General features: G+C 45.3%; 1 protein-coding gene across 1 annotated transcript; it reads right to left on the bottom strand.

The window, feature by feature from the left end:
• Window positions 1–81: 81 nt before the first annotated feature.
• LOC115168506 (zinc finger protein 512B) lies at window positions 82–18993 on the bottom strand. The gene is made up of 14 exons (XM_029723859.1): window positions 18838–18993; window positions 16411–16583; window positions 16067–16323; window positions 15875–15946; window positions 13240–13371; window positions 12958–13085; window positions 11106–11198; window positions 6839–6937; window positions 6060–6287; window positions 5621–5935; window positions 5431–5532; window positions 5167–5229; window positions 4949–5047; window positions 82–4324 (listed from the first exon to the last, which is right to left on the bottom strand). Exons 1-14 carry the CDS (start codon window positions 18958–18960, stop codon window positions 3944–3946), a joined length of 2265 nt encoding a protein of 754 aa, XP_029579719.1. The 5' UTR covers window positions 18961–18993; the 3' UTR covers window positions 82–3943.
• Between the last annotated feature and the right edge of the window lie 453 nt (window positions 18994–19446).

The raw sequence follows: 19446 nt of genomic DNA on the forward strand, positions 1-19446 counted from the left end.
AGCTCCAATAATTGTCAGTTCATATAGGCTACCAACCATTCACATGATGGACAGCATGTATTATATATGGCAACTGTCAAACTTAGTCAACAACATGTTTATTCATTATTTGAGGGATAATAATGCACAGGTAATACAACAATTTTGAAAAATTGTAACAGACCAGATTCAGAGGTCTGGTGCCTCCCTAGTTAGGATATAGCTTCAGATATGAACAACTTCAACATAGAAAACAGGAAAAACATCATAGGTATTCTTCTCAACATAACCAATAATTTTGTATCCTCTCTATAATGGTCAATTTTCAAAACAAAGAGTCATCTGAAGCCGTTTGAGATTGTGAATGTTTGTAAGATAAAACATTAAAGGGGGAAATAGCATTTTGTGAAAAAAGGGAAGACACCTTAGCCTATGCCCAGGTACAAAAGTCAAACCACACACAGTCCAGACCACTAAAAAGCTCTGGAGACAACACTCCTAATTCAAGCCTATTTCATTGGATAGTAAGTGCACTAAAAACAAACACACACACACACACGCACGCACACACACGCCACCTTGTTCACCCTTAGATATCGACAAATGAACATTCTCCATATGTGTGTGAATGTGTCCTGAAGAGCTAAATTAAATGTGCATCGTCGAACACGTTAAGCAGTGTATTTCAACACATCACATTTCATGGACTTCCACTTCACCTTTTTTCTTTCTTTTTTTTTCTTCTTTTTTGGGATTTGTCACTGAGAAAAGAAAATTCTTAAGCAAACAAACAAAGGGATAGGGTAGGTGAAATAAATTAGCCATTAAATGTGTAAATTACACTGGATATCAAGACATTAGCAAGCCAATGTGACCGACAAAATATGGTGTATTGCTGTACTCTCTAAACATATTGTTGCAGTTGCTGCTGTATTCTACATTAGTTCAAACTGTGGGATATGTGTTTCCCATATCATCTAGGAAGACAGGTAGTAAAGGGTCAAATAAAGTATATCATAATATCCACAATGGTAAGCAGTGCTAAACTATTATATTGCAAACACCAAGCTTGTCAGGTAAACAATAGCAGTCAATATGACGTAATCAATCAAACAATCAACAAGCAACTCATAATTGATACTGTGCCAAAACTTCACACCCAGCTACTAACTGTTCTTAACATCCTCTCAGAATAAAGGGTTGGAATTAACGTGTAGCCTGTAGAATGAGAATTCATGTTTGTGAGAATTCATGTTCGATAACTGAACTCCAGCCAAGGTGCTCATTCTCCCTATACACAAAAGCCAGTCACTAGACGAGAGCCAAGGGCCAAGGTCTGAAGAACTGTATTGAAAAGCGCAAGGTACCGTCAGTGCTTGTCTATCTAACCTCTGTTGTTCATCTATCAAATGTGAATATAACAATACGGGAGGTATTCAATCGTAATGCAATGTAAGGGATGTAGCCTACACTCAGTCCTTCGTGAAAGGGATAGTGAGAGATTTGTGCAATTAAGCTAGCTGATCCCGTAGACTTCTAGTCATTAATGATCGCTACAGAAACTACCTTGAACTTCCTTCAAACTGGACGCAGAGACATGAAATGGTATCCATGAGTTCATCTGACTTAATTGCCCAAATCTCACACTATCCCTTTGAGAACTCCCATCATCCCAAAATAGACATTTATGGATTAAAGCAATGTAGGCTGACATTTAGAAAATCTAATTAAATTGCAATGGTGATATTGGGCTGAATCCTAACTTGAGGAACACAAAATGTCAGCACAAGGGTTAATATTACATTATGGTATGAGTTAAGTATCTGTATTTGGAAATAATGCAAAGTACAATTTTAGGAAAAACTGTGCTGGATGAACAAGCAGACAGATTAAATTGCACCATGTAACCATGAACTTTCTACAAACTCCCCTTGCTATCATATTAACTAGATAATATACACAAGTGATTATAAAATAGATATGTCGCTTTGAGAGCAAGCTATTCTGCTCTATTGATATAAATATAAATTAAAGATTTTAGGGGTTTTATTTCAATCAAATTATTTCATTTGTTTTGTGTGAATTCAAGTATCTACTTTAAGTAATTATTATATAGATAAAATATTAAAATTCTCTGATTGCACATGCTAGTATTTTTCATAAATTAAAGACATTTAATTTAGACTTAATTCATTTTACGATAAAACAGTTATGACTGGTAAACAGCCTAAATGTTTTGCATTTCTGAGGATCGTTTATGGCTTTGTTATGATTCTGAGTTAGACAGGTGGCCCTGTTATTCTCACATTTGTCATCGAATCTGGTTAGAATGCGGGTCACAGAGGACTAAAAGTACTTATTTCTGGACACCACTCGGTTTCTTTTTTAGTCCTGATTACAACCCCCCATATAGGGGGTTAAGGTTTGAGTAGGGTGAAACGGCCCCTTAGACACTGACCTATGGCCAGGTTTGTGTCTTTGCCCATAATGTTTAAGGTTGGAATTTAGGCAGGCTGGTTCCTAGATCTGTGTCTAAGGGCAGCCTCTTCCGGAGCATTAACGTTGGGGTAAAAGATTAGCAGTGCTCTTCAAGTGCAGAAAGACACAACAGGGAAAAGGGAGGGAAGGGTTAGTGCAAGACAAGTGTTTTTAGAAACTATATTTGAAGTGTTTCTTTTTCGTTTCAGAAAATATTATTTTCAAACTGACTTCAATTTTCTATAAAAAGACATATGCCGCTCCCTTTTCTGAATTATTTCATTCAAACAAGAGCAAGTAGATTTTTCCAGATCATCCTCAAGTCGGACTTCAAGCTCCAAAATGGTGACAACTCATTTGATTGTGCTGCAATGGTGCAACTCTGGTCAAATACTTTCCCACTGTTAGATTCAGCATTTAGTCCATAATTAGCAACAATAGCAGTGGAAACATATATTCAACAAAATGTTTTCATCTTCAAACTTTGTGGATATGCCGTTTACATTGCTTGGTGTAGATACAGATTTTAGTTTAGAAATGTTTGCGTAAACATCCTCAATCATACTCTTGTGCCCCAAGGTATAATTACTGTCTCAAAAATTGGATATAATCTCATATCATATGTAGAACAAAAAATAAATCCCACATTTCAGTGTAAATGTTTGAAATTAACAAAATTACTATAAATACTTAAACAGCATAAGAACAGAAGAAAGAATTTGATTTATGCGTAACAGTGTGTACTCTGGGCCAAAAAACAACAAAGAAAGTGACAAAAACACATTACTATATTGCACTGAAGCAGACTGATGAAAAAAGCTCTCTACTTCGGCATTCAGCTGCCACAATCAAAAACAAACTCAAGACGCCAAAGTGGAAAACAACAAAATGCAAATTTGACCTTCCTGCCTTGAAAAAACGATGGATGACGTCATTGCTTTGAGTATATAGATATATAGATATAGATATTGTATATATACACAGTACAGTATATCCATTGAAAAATCACTAGCAGTAAATTACCTCACCATGCTAATAGAATATCCTTTAAAAAATCTCTCAAGCACAACATGAATCTACAGACATGTATAGGGAATTATGCAAAATTCTATTGAAATATGACTTTTGTTTAGAAAATGCTATTTATATATTGAGTGGGATTTTAACTTTGATTACAATTAACCACTGTTGTGAATAGCTTAACTGAAATTCTGCTTGGAAATGGAATGGAGAAAAAATGAACTGTTACATCAGCATATACCAGTAGACACATACAGCGTATACAGTATAGGGTTAAAACACAAAGATCAGAGTGAAATCAAACGCATTAACTAATTGTTTTCACGTATCTATGGTTATTTTTAGTTTGGTTCTCTGTCCCCCAGTCCTTGTGTCGTCCATAACGTCTTTGAGCTTACTGGCGTAATGTGGATGGCTAGTCAGAGAGATAGCATCCTCTCTGGCTCCTGGGTTAGTGAAAGCAGAACTACTCTGAGGGAGGGGGCACCCTCTTGGTCTTTCCCTTCCGTGTGGTAGTGGGGTTGGGCTGTCTGTTTAATGTCGGGGTCTCCAGGTTCACCCTCTCTGTCGGGATCTGGGACTGGGCCTGGTGCTGGACTTGGGCCGTGTTCGGGGTGGCGGTTGAAGTTGGGTTCGCGGTGGAGGTGGAGGATGAGATTTGGGTGGAACTGAAAGGAGTCTTTGTTTGGACAGGGGTGGCCTGAGGGGGGTGCTCTTTGGGCTTGCGGCCTCTCTTCTTTCCTGTGGTGGCACCGTTCTTAACCTCCTTTTTCTCAAACTCTTTGTTTTCTGCCGGTTTGCTCTTGCTGCTGCTGGGCACCACATGGCTAGAGGCTCGGAACCAGTTCTGTACGAATGTATGATAATGTAACGTATGATAATGTAACGTATGACAATGTAACATATGATAATGTAACATATGATAATGTAACGTATGATAATGTAACGTACGATAATGTAACGTATGATAATGTAACATATGATAATGCAACGTATGATAATGTAACGTATGATAATGTAACGTATGATAATGTGACGTATCATAATGTAACGTATGATAATGTAACATATGATAATGTAACGTATGATAATGTAACGTATAATGTAACATATCATAACGTAACGTATGATAACGTAACGTATGATAATGTAACGTATGATAATGTAACGTATGATAATGTAACATATGATAATGTAACGTATTATAATGTAACGTATGATAATGTAACGTATTATAATGTAACGTATGATAATGTAACGTATGATAATGTAACATATGATAATGTAACGTATGATAATTTAATGATAATAATGAGGGAAAACGTTCTGTTACTGCATGTGTGTATGACATACACCTGTCTGTTTTAAAATGTGTTTCTAAATGAGTGAATGCGTCATCTGTGAGTGGGTCTGTTTCATATACTTCAATGTGTATATCAGACCTGTGAGGGTTTATGTATGTAAGTCTCACCTGTGAATGTGTCTTGCTGATGTGGTACTTGACACCACTTTCTGAGCTGAATTCCTTCTGACACAGTAAGCAGGTGTACTTCCCTGCGTCGCCCCCTGCCTGAAGCATACAGAAACACTCAGTCAGGAGCAGGTACAAGTTGTCCCTAAACCTAACCACTGACACAGAGTCAGATATTTGTTCATCCATTTAACTTAACCTGGTCGTGATGGTCCTACCTGGTTACAGTTGGCTAGATGAGCTTTGAGCCCGGACACACTGGAGTAAACAGCTTCACAGCTCTAGAAACAGAGAGGAACAATAACAACACATACCAATATAGTAAACTGTGAATAAAATCTTCACTTGCTCATTTTTAGAGCCTGTAGAGCTCAGAATTGATTGACAGCGCTGGAATGTGTAAAAGCAACTGGAAAATGTAAAAAACAGGATTTATCTGAAAGGTGTTTAATGGACAGAACATGTTGTCTAGAGGTTCTTACTCCGTTGGAGCAGCAGAGGAAGCCCTTCTCCTTGACCTCGTTCTTCCAGCTCTCCAGCAGCTTGGGACTGAACTTGGGAAGGCCAGGCCGAGTGTAGTTCAACTGGGGGAGGAAGACAGACAGGGACAAGATGTTCAGTGTGTGTGTGTGTGTGTGTGTGTGTGTGTGTGTGTACCTGTCTGTATCTTACCCTCTTGCTGTCCGGTACCAGGTCATCTTTGATGCGGCGCTTGGTTCCCCAGTCCTTGGTCAGTTCATCCTCTGCTATCTCCTGCAGGTGGAACACTGCTACCTGGGCCGACCGACGTCTCACCCTACCACTAGGAGTCCTCTCAAAGTCCTCCCCCAGCCCCTCTCTCTCCCCATCCCTCTCTCTCTCCTCCTCTCTCTCTTTCTCCCTGCCTGCAGACAACTCTTGCCACTTCTCCTTTTCCTTCCTATCTCTCTCTGTGTGGTTCAGCTCCCTCCTTTCCCCAAGCTGTGTCTGGGACTCCTCTGTGCTCACCTGGAAGAGGAGGGACAGCCCCGTCAGGGACCAATGAGACAATTCACAGCGATTCAACCAACGACTATGGGTGTAATCTCAACCGATAAAGATATAAAACAAAAACGCTTCTGCTCTCTCTTACCCCTCTGCTGGTGTTAGTGTTGTTGGTATTGTTGGTATTGGTGGTGTTGGGGGTAGTGGGGGTGCGGTGTTCAGTGCGGAGGTGGTAGTCTCTGCCAGCCTTGGAGCGGTAGGTCTTCCCACAGTGCTGACACAGAAACACAGGCTTGTCCTCCTCTGACAGCTCTCTGCCACAGCGCTTCTGATGGTACTGGTACCCCATCAGACTGGAGAAATGGGCCGAGCAGCCCTGTGGGTGTGTGGGTGCACGTACGTGTGCGTGCAACATTGAAAATGGGAGAAATAGAAAATTCACATTAGACTGTAAATCAGGTTAGTGGAGCAGAGTATGGATGTGTTTAACGAAGATGTCTAGGTTATATTCATCTAACTTCATATAGTGTCACTGACATAAACTAGCTTTCTCAAGAGAGGTGGACAACCATTTTTGTGGTTGAATGAGAGAAGAGTGAGTTAGAAGTGGAAGAAATAAATGAAATGCCCATGAATAGATGAAGAGAGGTTAGTGTCTGTCTGAGCAGCCCTGTCTCTTCACCTCTCTCCTCTCTGCACTCTAGTGTGAGTAATTGGTAACAGAGTGTTGATGTGTGTTTGGGCAGAATGACAAGAAAGAGAGAGGGAAGGAGGGAGTGAGAGAGGAGAGGGAGAGAGAGAAAGAAAGAGAGAGAGAGGGTTAGATGGCGATGGAAGGGTGTGCAGCAGAAATAGAAGAGAGAGAGAGCGAGCGAGAGACAGAAAGTGGGATTATAGAGAAAAAGAAGCACATGAGTGAGTACATACCTCGTTAGGACACTTGATTCGTCCCATCTGTTTGAGCACTCTGCGCAGCCTCTCTCTTTCCTCCTGCCTGTCCCCCGTCTGGCCCTCGCTCCCCGAGGCCTGAAGGGGGAACAAACACAGCGTCGCACCAGAGTCGTGTCCCCTCAAAACACCTCCCCCTCCCAACTAGTCCGGGAAAATGTGTTTTCCATCTCAGGCGTCAGGCGGTGCCAGGATCATTAAATGGTTTCATGGCAAGGCCGTTACTCAAGACATGTTTATGACAACTGTCAAACTAATGTTTTCACCGAAGGGTTTATCAGTGCCAAAAACATGTCTGATAAAAACAGCAGCTGACAGCACAGCCAGAGAGAGGACAGGGGAGGGGACTACACATCAGGGCAGTGAATAAATTCATATGTTGAGAGAACAACTCTCTGGATTAAAATGCAACTGTGGATACTCTCTCAGGTGCATCTCAATAATCTACATTGGCTCTCTGTCCTTGTCTCTTTTCCATCATCTGTATTCCTGGTGGGCATCCTCCATTTTGATTTCACTTATGTTTTTAGATTGGTACACTTAGAAAAAAAGGTGCTACCTAGAACCTAAAATGGTTCTTTGGCTGTTCCCATAGGAGAACCCTTTGAAGAACCTTGAAGAACCTTTTTGGGTTCCAGGTAGAACACTTTTGGGATCCATGTAGGACTATTTTCACAGAGGATTCTAAATGGAACCCCAAAAAAGGTTCTGTGTGGAACCAAAAAGGGTTCTCCCTGGAACCAAAAAGGGTTCTCCTATGGGGACAGCTGAAGAACCCTTTTGGAACCATTTTTTCTAAGAGTGTACAGAAGAAGGAGAGGAAGCCATTTGAGATGATTGAGACACATCCCTAGTCTGAGAGGGAAAAGGGGATAAGACTGCAACTCAGAAGAATACATGTTATTCCCACACTAAAACAAAGTGAACCATGTCAGTCAGACCCTGAGGCTGGAGAACACACTCCCACCAGTCTTAGATCCACCAGGGGACACACAGAAACCCCCAGCATTTATTTGTAAAACCTTTATCAGACATGAGCCAGAGAGAGGGGGGAGAAAGAGGGAAAGAGAAATATATATTGAAAAAGACAGAGAAAGAAAGAGAGTGGGAAAGAGCGAGACAGACATTTTGTGAGTGTGAGAGGAAGTAAGAGAGAGCGAAAGAGAAAAAGAGAGAGGGAGCACAAGAGAGAGACAGAGAAAGAGAGAGAGGGAGAGAGAGAGAGCACGAGAGAGGGAGCACTAGAGAGAGAGAGAGAGAGAGAGAGAGAGAGAGAGGGAGCACTAGAGAGAGAGAGAGAGAGAGAGAGAGAGAGGGAGCACTAGAGAGAGAGAGAGAGGAGAGAGAGAGGGAGCACTAGAGAGAGAGAGAGAGAGAGAGAGAGGGAGCACTAGAGAGAGAGAGAGAGAGAGAGAGAGGGAGCACTAGAGAGAGAGAGAGGGCGCACTAGAGAGAGAGAGAGAGAGAGGGAGGGCACCGTAGAGAGAGAGAGAGAGAGGGGGGAGCACTAGAGAGAGGGAGCAAGAGAGATAGAGAGCACTAGAGAGAGAGGGGGAGTACTAGAGAGAGAGAGAGAGCACTAGAGAGAGAGAGAGAGCACTAGAGAGAGAGGGAGCAATAGAGAGAGAGAGCACTAGAGAGAGAGGGGGAGTACTAGAGAGAAAGAGAGAGAGCACTAGAGAGAGAGAGAGAGAGCACTAGAGAGAGAGAGAGAGCGAGCACTAGAGAGAGAGGGGGAGTACTAGAGAGAGAGGGAGCAATAGAGAGAGAGAGCACTAGAGAGAGAGAGAGAGCGAGCACTAGAGAGAGAGGGGGAGTACTAGAGAGAGAGGGAGCAATAGAGAGAGAGAGCACTAGAGAGGGGAGTATTAGAGAGAAAGAGAGAGAGCACTAGAGAGAGAGAGAGAGAGAGCACTAGAGAGAGAGAGAGCGAGCACTAGAGAGAGGGGGAGTACTAGAGAGAAAGAGAGAGAGCACTAGAGAGAGAGAGCACTAGAGAGAGAGGGGGAGTACTAGAGAGAAAGAGAGAGAGCACTAGAGAGAGAGAGAAAGGGAGCAATAGAGAGAGAGGGGGAGTACTAGAGAGAAAGAGAGAGAGCACTAGAGAGAGAAAGGGAGCAATAGAGAGAGAGGGGGAGTACTAGAGAGAAAGAGAGAGAGCACTAGAGAGAGAGAGAAAGGGAGCAATAGAGAGAGAGAGCACTAGAGAGAGAGAGAGCACTAGAGAGAGAGAGAGGGAGAGCACTAGAGAGAGAGAGGGCACTAGAGAGAGAGAGGGAGAGCACTAGAGAGAGAGAGAGGGAGAGCACTAGAGAGAGAGAGAGCACTAGAGAGAGAGAGCACTAGAGAGAGAGAGGGAGAGCACTAGAGAGAGAGAGAGGGAGAGCACTAGAGAGAGAGAGAGCACTAGAGAGAGAGAGCACTAGAGAGAGAGCGAGAGCACTAGAGAGAGAGAGAGCACTAGAGAGAGAGAGAGAGAGCACTAGAGAGAGAGAGAGAGAGATGGAGCACTAGAGAGAGAGAGCAAGCAATAGAGAGAGAGAGAGAGAGCGAGCACTAGAGAGAGAGGGGGAGTACTAGAGAGAAAGAGAGAGAGCACTAGAGAGAGAGAGAAAGGGAGCAATAGAGAGAGAGGGGGAATACTAGAGAGAAAGAGAGAGAGCACTAGAGAGAGAGAGAAAGGGAGCAATAGAGAGAGAGAGCACTAGAGAGAGAGAGAAAGGGAGCAATAGAGAGAGAGAGCACTAGAGAGAGAGAGAGAGCACTAGAGAGAGAGAGAGCACTAGAGAGAGAGAGCACTAGAGAGAGAGGGAGCACTAGAGAGAGAGAGGGAGAGCACTAGAGAGAGAGCACTAGAGAGAGAGAGGGAGAGCACTAGAGAGAGAGAGAGAGAGAGCACTAGAGAGAGAGCACTAGAGAGAGAGAGAGGGAGAGCACTAGAGAGAGAGAGAGGGAGAGCACTAGAGAGAGAGCACTAGAGAGAGAGAGGGAGAGCACTAGAGAGAGAGAGGGAGAGCACTAGAGAGAGAGAGAGCACTAGAGAGAGAGCAAGCAATAGAGAGAGAGAGAGAGCACTAGAGAGAGAGAGGGAGAGCACTAGAGAGAGAGAGAGAGAGAGAGAGCACTAGAGAGAGAGAGCACTAGAGAGAGAGCGAGGGAGCACTAGCGAGAGAGAGAGGGAGAGCACTAGAGAGAGAGGGAACATGAGAGAGAGAGTACTAGAGAGAGAGAAAGAGAGAGAGTACTAGAGAGAGAGGGAGCACTAGAGAGAGGGATAGAGAGCAGATACACTCTTAGTAAAACAAAGGGTTCCAAAAACAAAGAGTTCCCTCTGTGAAAAGGGTTCTACATGGAACCAAAAAGTGTTCTTCAAAAGGTTCTCCTATGGAGAGAGCTGAATAAAATACGAGTTAGCTAGTGTATCACAGTACAACAAGGTCACTGTGTCATCCTGCTGGCTTTTCCCACACTGCACTGTGGCTCAGCCATGTGACCAGAGGACACACACTGGGTACAGATTAGCAATGATGCCACTTCTGCAGGTAATGCAGAACAACACAAACACTCACACACACACACACACACACACACACACACACACACACACACACACACACACACACACACACACACACACACACACACACACACACACCATGGAAGTTTGAATCACTGCTTTAAAACACAAACTGTACTCTCTCCTAATAATGATATGGAGAGCTGCCAATATGACCATGGGACAAAAGGCAGAGACTGAACACAAATGAGGGCATCATTTAAACAGATCAGCTATGATGGCAAGGCTGACTGGAATACACACACAGGTTTGCTCATTTAAATTTTATGATGCTTTCTGAGATAGTAGTTTTGAATTATTCAACAAACTTAATTGGAGCACCATTCCACTAATGCAGGAGGGAGGGCCATGTTGATATCTTGATGAACCTCTACTGAGGGACTTAACACAGCACCAGAATGTAATGTGCATGCTTTCAGATGAGCCATATCAATCAGAACTTCAGGTATGCCAAAAAGCATAACAACAGAAATCAATTAGGACATTTCACCCCCAATCCCAAACCAATGCCTCACGTCTGAAGGGAACCCACAACAGAGATCCCTCCGCTGTCATGCTGCTGACGAAACCCCCAGGGTTACTTTTAAAATGGATTGTTTCTGAACAGCAGATCAATAGATCAATCAACTTCGGGAAAAAATGTGTGTGTGTGTGGCTGCATGTGTGTACCTTGCTGCTGTGCTCAGCCATTGTATGGTAGTTGAGTCCGGCCTTGGACCTGAACTGTTTGTGGCACTCCTGGCACTTCAGGGCATCCTGGAGCTGCAGGGTTAAAGGACAAAGGTCACACAGTCATTCCTATTCATCAGAGCCTCTTTGGTCCAATGACAGTAAAGAAGCTATGAAAAGAGAGCGCATTTCTGCTCACTGTTCCCCCAGCGTGATACTGAACCATTTCACCCAGAATGCTCTTTGTCAGGTAATCATCAGCACCAATAACTGGAAAGTAGCCGTTTTCATGTCAGTCACTTTTACAGTCTCACAGCCCACCGGGCCAGGCTTCATAACGAACAGGCTCTCAAAAGTACCTACTACTGACCCGGCTTACTGCCACACAGCAATCTCCTGATTGCTTTGAGCTAGCCTGGGTTTTCAGATTGGTACAGTTAAACGAGTGGAAGCTACTTCAGAGTATTGAGACTCAGCCACAGTATCATTCCTCCAGCTCTTCAATCATTACTTTGCAATCGAATGGCTCCCCAGACCTTTCCCGAGGGGTCCTCAGAGAGAGGCAGGCGTCTAACAGTGTGCCGGACCCATTCTCATCCCCAGAGTACAATATTAGTCACAACTGGATGAAGTGGTTAAAACTGCATCACAGAAAGCAGTACAATAATTAAAATACCAATATAATATACTGTAATACACTCAGGAGGCCAGTTTATTAGGTACACCCATCTAGTACCGGGTCGGACCCCCCATTTGTCTCCAGAACAGCCTGAATTCTTCAGCGTATGGAAACGTTGCTCAATTGGTATCAAGGAGCGTAACGTGTGCCATGAAAGGCTACCAGGCAGGATGGGGCCATGGACTCATGCTGCTTAAGCCAAATCCTAACTCTGCCATCAGCATGACGCAACAGGAAGTAGGATTCACCAGACCAGACAATGTTGTTCCACTCCTCAGTTGTCCAGTGTTGGTGATCACGTGCCCACTGGAGCTGCTTCTTCTTCTTGTTTTTAGCTGATAGGAGTGGAACCCGGTATAGTTGCCTGTTGCAATAGCCCATCCGTGACAAGGGTCGACGAGTTGTACTTTCCGAGATGCCGTTTTGCACAGCACTGTTGTACTGCGCTGCTACAGTATTTTCCTGTTTGTGGCCTGCCTGTTGGCTTGCACGATTCTTGCCGTTCTCCTTCGACCTCTCATCAACAAACCACGTGGCTCACTGTCTGTAGGAGCGAACCAGTTTCATGAACAGGGTGGTGTACCTAATAAACTGTCCACTGAGTGTATATTGTTCTTATACACAGCATTATATACTGTGCAGTAATATTTAGATGTTGGTCTAAATATGTATGGCAACTGACACTGATCAGAATGTGTTCAGGACAATTGTTTGAACGAGTTAGAATCAAGAACAGATGTGGAACAGTATCCAAGTATAATATTATATAGAACATGGGACATATGGAATGGCATTTAGGGCAAGTGTCAAATGATATATTGTGGTTTCAGAGTTTCAACAGTGAGTGTGAAACACAATCCTTAATTTAGAGGAATGAAAGCCAGATGTGACGAGAATGGTGACGACGGATCATAAATGTATGGTTCACCCCCAAATCAAAATATGTTATGTCAAATGTATTCATACTTCAGAAGTCGAACTGAGACAGAATATGGCCAACTGTTGTGAGGATCCTGCTACAAGCAGTAAGAGAAATCTGCAGGCTACAATCTCAAATGAAAGGGAAAGATTGGCACTATTTAATTTGAGTTGTGAAAACATCTGTTTGGATTGATATAGTTCTCCTGTACAATCACCCTAGGCCTCTGTTTTGATTGACAGCTGTGCACTCACCTTTTGGCAGATCTCCATGTGTTTCTTAAGGCCGGAGACGGTCTTTCTGGTGACGATGGAGCAGGTAGGACAGAGCACCTCGCCTCGCTCTGAGATGGCATGCTGCCACTGGGCCTCTGCTGGAGTACCTGGAGGGTACATCAACCAATCAACCAATCAATACTTTATATTGTCAGAAACACGCTGAGGTAAACATGTGTACGATGGAGTAAATTGGGAGATGGATTTTGTCTTGTCAAAAAAAAAAAATACACAAGTAGTCCAGAACAGCCATTTCAGTACCAGAGGTGAGGGGTGGTGGGTCTCTTCTGGAGGCTGGGCCAGGGTTCTTCTTCTGGGGCTCCTCGCTGAACAGACCTCCCTCTGATCTCTTCACACGACCAGCCTTTAGCTTCTCCTCTACCTTGTTCATACCTGAAACATACAGTGTGTGACTGTGGACGTGACGTGTACATACACGTGTACATGGCTCAGGTTCAGTAACGGGGAAAGGGAAACAGATACAGTGACATTTACAGAGTTAAAGAGAGTCTAGAACGGCAGCAAGTCAGTTAGGCAGAGCAGTACGACACCAGGACAATTACAGAGGCATACTTTTTATTTAGCAGCTGCATTTCACAGGGGGAACAAGAGTCAGGACGTAAAATAAGAGAGAGGGAGGGAAAGAGAGAGTCAGGGAGGGAAAGAGAGAGTGAAGATAATGCTGACTAAGAGGAATACATAGAGAGAACAATAAAAAGAAACAGAAAGAGAGAGAGTGGTAGAGAGAGAGAGGAGGCAGGAAGATGTTTTGGCGCCCATAGAGATGGTCACCTCGCTTCGAGTTCTTAGGAAACTATGCAATATTTAGTTTTTTTATGTATTATTTCTTACACTGTTACCCCAGGAAATCTTAAGTCTTATTACATACAGCCGGGAAGAACTATTGGATATAAGAGCGACGTCAACTTACCAACATTACGACCAGGAATACAACTTTCCCGAAGCTAATACTCTGTTCGGACCACCACCCAGGACAATGGAGCTAATTCCAGTAGGCGACCCAAAACAACGGCACCGCAGGAGGGGCAGACGAAGCGGCCACCTGGCCAGGCTCCATAGACGAGCACACTGCCCACCGCTCCCGAGTATACTACTAGCCAATGTCCAGTCTCTTGACAACAAGGTAGACGATATTCGAGCAAGGGTTGCCTTCCAGAGAGACATCAGAGATTGTAACATTCTCTGTTTCACAGAAACATGGCTCTCTCGGGATATGTTGTCGGAATCGGTTCAGCCACCGGGCTTCTCCATGCATCGCGCAGACAGAGATAAAAAGGAAGGGCGGGGGTGTATGCTTTATGATTAACGACTCATGGTGTAATCATAACAACATACAGGAACTCAAGTCCTTCTGCTCACTAGATCTAGAATTCCTTACAATCAAGTGCCTGCCATTTTACCTACCAAGAGAATTCTCGTCAGTTATAGTCACAGCTGTGCACATTCCCCCTCAAGCAGACACCAAGACGGCCATCAAGGAACTTCACTGGACTATATGCAAACTGAAAACCATACCTCTTGAGGCTGCATTTATTGTAGCTAGGGATTTTAACAAAGCAAATTTGAGAATAAGTCTACCTAAATTCTTCCAGCATATTGGTTGTGCTACGTGCATGCACAACACCCTCGACCACTGCTACTCTAACTTCCGCGATGCATACAAAGCCCTCCTCCGCCCTCCCTTCGGCAAATCCGACGCCATCTTGCTCCTTCCGTCTTATAGGCAAAATCGGACACCGACGTCACGCTTCCAGACAAACTAAACACCTTCTTTGCCCGCTTTGAGGATAATACAGTGCCACCGTCACGGCCCTTCTCCGTGGCTGACGTGAGTAAAACATTAAAACGTGTTAACCCTCGCAGGGCTGCTGGTCCAGACGGCATCCCTAGTTGCGTCTTCAAAGCATGCGCAGATCAGCTGGCAGGTGTGTTTAAGGACATATTAAATCACTCCCTATCCCACTCTGTTGTCCCCATATGCTTCAAGATGGCTACCATTGTTCCTGTACCCAAGAAGGCAAAGGTAACTGAACTAAATGACTATCGCCCCGTAGCACTCACTTCTGTCATTATGAAGTGCTTCGAAAGACTAGTCAAGGATCATATCACCTCCACCTTACCGGCCACCATAGACCCACTTCAGTTTGCATACTGCCCCAGCAGGTCCACAGACAATGCAATCGCCATCACACTGCACACTGCCCTAACCCATCTGGACAAGAGGAATACCTACTTAAGAATGCTGTTCATTGACTACAACTCAGCATTCAACACCATAATACCCTCCAAGCTCATCATCAAGCTGGAGGCCCTGGCTCAACCCTGCCCTGTGCAATGGGGTCCTGGACTTTCTGACGGGCCACCCCAGGTGGTGAAGGTAGGAAACAACATCTCCACTTCGCTGACCCTCAACACTGGGGCCCCACAAGGGTGCGTGCTCAGCCCCCTCCTGTACTCCCTGTTCACTTTAACATCTGCTAACCATGTGTATGTGACAAATACAATTTCATTTGATAAAGAGAGAGTGGTAGAGAGAGAGGAGGCAGGGAGATGAGAACAACAGAGAAAGAGAGAGAGAGTGGTAGAGAGAGGAGGCAGGGATATGAGAACAACAGAGAAAGAGAGAGAGAGTGGTAGAGAGGAGGCAGGGATATGAGAACAACAGAGAAAGAGAGAGAGAGTGGCTCACTAAGTGAGGGTATGAAACACCTCTACAGTCCTCACATTAACACAGAGAGAGAGGACACTATCACACTACCACTAATACAGTGTGGAGGTGCAGACTCTCATGCCTAGTCAATGACCCAGTAGAGCATACTTATATTTCCAGCATAAGTGAGAGAAGCTGTGAGATGAGAAATGCAGAAGGGTCTACCTTTCAGTCCGAATGTCCCAGAGATGGAGGGCTGTTCTCCAGTGAACTTTTTAGGAGTTTTCTGCTTCCGTCCTGGCTCATGAGGAGAACAGAGAGCAAGAAACGGTCAAACACACTGGGCCCCCATTTCCACTGGACTGCACCCTCACAATGCAACAAAATATCCTACTAGTCATAACATTGTAATCTTACTGTGCCTTGTCCTCTCAGGGTCTTCATCTGGATACGGTGGGAGAAGGCTTCCCCCCTCACCATCGCTCTCGCTGCCATCCGGAGTGTTGGGGGAGGTGTCAGAGGAGGAGGCCTGATGCAGAGGGGGCTGGGGGTGTGTGTGCTGTTTCCGCTCCCCCCTCTGGGGGGAACACTCCCCATTCTGGGAGGGACTAGACACATCCTGAGTCTTCTTCACTTTGAAGAACACCGGCGATGGGGTAGTAATCTCCATAGGCCTGGACAGAGCAGACACAAGGCTACAATCTAAACCTAGGCCGACAGGGTAAGTTAACGTCGTGGTGAAAATCCCCGACCCAGGTTACCTTTTCTTGGCGGCCCCCTTCACGGGGGTCTTCTGTAGTTTGGGCTCGGCCTTGGTCTCTACGGTAACCCTCTCTGGGTGGTTCCACAGCTTGTGCTTCTGGAGCCGGACCTTAGTGGCGAACACCGCCTCACAGTCCGGACAGCCATGACTCAACTTCTCCGCTAAGGTCGCCTGGGTGACAGAGAAAAAAGGGAGGCGGTAAAAGAGAGAAAGAGAAGAAACAGAAGGATATTGATTAGTCTAAAGTAGACAAATCTAATTCAACAAGTGTACAGATTGACAATAAATATGTAGACCCCTCGAAGCACTGAGAGTGGTCAACAGAGGGAAAAGGCAGGGGTGAGATGGAGCGGGTGAGGAGGGGCGATGTGTGAGAGGAGAGTAATGTTGTCACGATAACAGGTTTAGTATCACGATACTAGATCACGATAACAAAACGATACCATGGCAAAAACAGAAGGCATGTTAGCCAAAATCCCAGAATGGCCCTTGATGCAAACAGGTAAACTCAGCTACTGCTCTGTTCAGTCATTAGGGATCTTTACAACGTTTTTCAGAGATAGCCATGTATGCATTAATGAATCAACTATACTGTTCTTAACAATACAACTCCAAAACAACATAATGGTAATCATTATTTGAATGGTATATCTCTATTGATAAACCGGGTAAATCAAGATGTAGCATAGTTCTATTCACAATACAGGTGCATGCATTGAGTTATTGAGCTTGTTTTGGCTGATTTCAAGGTGCTACAGATGACAAACAATATGTTTCCTTTCAATTTGGGACTTCATTTATTGTACTGATCAACATTTGCATTGAAGTAGCTACTTTTATAACAGTGTGCGCTGTCTCTTTAACCAGTAATGACATCATTCACCGGTCAAGAGGGGGGTGGCCCATCAGAGCCCTATTCACACACAGTCAGTTCACTCAGGCAATAGATATTTGGGAGAGATGTGAGAGAGAGGCTTACTAAGTAAATTAATAAAGTTTTGGTGACAATTAGCATTGAAATCAGTATATTTTTCATTATGGTTTGCATATTATCACAAATTACTAGGGTAGTGAATTCATGTTAACTTCAGCTGGAAGCTAGCAAGGAAAACTAGCCTGTAAAGCTAGAAACTACCGGTATCTTCTTGAATTGTAAAGTGTCTAGCCTGTATGGACATTGTTTTGTGAACAGTAATTAACAGTTTCAACATTTCTACATGCCGTGCCGCATTATTCAGGTGTGTTAACTTCTGTGCAGAAGGAGTGAGGAGATAACATGATGCAGCTCAGACTCCCAGTGCAGGCTAAGTGGAGCAGGAGTGAGGAGATAACATGATGCAGCCCAGACTCCCAGTACAGGCTAAGTGGAGCAGGAGTGAGGAGATAACATGATGCAGCCCAGACTCCCAGTGCAGGCTAAGTGGAGCAGGAGTGAGGAGATAACATGATGCAGCCCAGACTCCCAGTGCAGGCTAAGTGGAGCAGGAGTGAGGAGATAACATGATGCAGCCCAGACTCCCAGTGCAGGCTAAGTGGAGCAGGAGTGAGGAGATAACATGATGCAGCCCAGACTCCCAGGACAGGCTAAGTGGAGCAGGAGTGAGGAGATAACATGATGCAGCCCAGACTCCCAGTGCAGGCTAAGTGGAGCAGCAGTGAGGAGATAACATGATGCAGCCCAGACTCCCAGTGCAGGCTAAGTGGAGCAGGAGTGAGGAGATAACATGATGCAGCCCAGACTCCCAGTGCAGGCTAAGTGGAGCAGGAGTGAGGAGATAACATGATGCAGCCCAGACTCCCAGTACAGGCTAAGTGGAGCAGGAGTGAGGAGATAACATGATGCAGCCCAGACTCCCAGTGCAGGCTAAGTGGAGCAGCAGTGAGGAGATAACATGATGCAGCCCAGACTCCCAGTACAGGCTAAGTGGAGCAGCAGTGAGGAGATAACATGATGCAGCCCAGGCTCCCAGTGCAGGCTAAGTGGAGCAGCAGTAAGGAGATAACATGATGCAGCCCAGGCTCCCAGTGCAGGCTAAGTGGAGCAGCAGTGAGGAGATAACATGATGCAGCCCAGACTCCCAGTGCAGGCTAAGTGGAGCAGGAGTGAGGAGATAACATGATGCAGCCCAGGCTCCCAGTGCAGGCTAAGTGGAGCAGCAATGAGGAGATAACATGATGCAGCCCAGGCTCCCAGTGCAGGCTAAGTGGAGCAGGCATGTTGTGCTCGCACTGTAAGGGAGACATCGGCTGCACTGATAGACAGACGTGATCCGTGAGACACGTTTGACAGAAGTACCGAAAGCAACAAAAATTCTAGTACCGAGCCATTTTTCATGTTCTAGTATCGAAAAAGTACCGAAGTTTCGGTATACCGTGTAACACTGGAGGAGAGAGACGGTGGGGTGAGTAGAGGGTCATGTCTCACCCCCTGGCAGCGTTGGTAGTGGTATTTGAGGCCGTAGATGCTGGGGAACTCCAACCAGCAGCCTGAACACGGACACTTTACCCTGGACCTCCTCTTAAACTCCTCCTTCCACTGGATCATCATGTTAGCCTGCAGAGAGGGGGAGAGATGAGATACACATGCCTTTCACACACTCCTACACAGGGAGTAGGGAGGGAGTAGGGGGGAGTAGGTAGGGAGTAGGGGGGGAGTGGGGGGTAGGGAGGGAGTGGGGGGGAGTAGGGAGGGAGTAGTGTGGAGTAGGGAGGGAGTAGGGGGGAGTAGGGAGGGAGTAGGGGGGGAGTAGGGAGGGAGTGGGGGGGGTAGGGAGGGAGTAGGGAGGGAGTAGGGAGGAGTAGGGGGGAGTAGGGAGGGAGTAGGGGGGAGTAGGGAGGGAGTAGGTAGGGAGTAGGGGGGAGTAGGGAGGGAGTAGGGGGGGAGTGGGGGGGTAGGGAGGGGTAGGGAGGAGTGGGGGGGGAGTAGGGGGAGTAGGGAGGGAGTAGGGAGGAGTGGGGGGGAGTAGGAGGGGTAGGGGGGGAGTAGGGAGGAGTTGGGGGAGTAGGGGGGAGGTGGGGGGGGGGGAGGGGGTAG

Source organism: Salmo trutta, chromosome 30 (assembly GCF_901001165.1).
Source record: "Salmo trutta chromosome 30, fSalTru1.1, whole genome shotgun sequence".
Taxonomy (NCBI): domain Eukaryota; kingdom Metazoa; phylum Chordata; class Actinopteri; order Salmoniformes; family Salmonidae; genus Salmo; species Salmo trutta.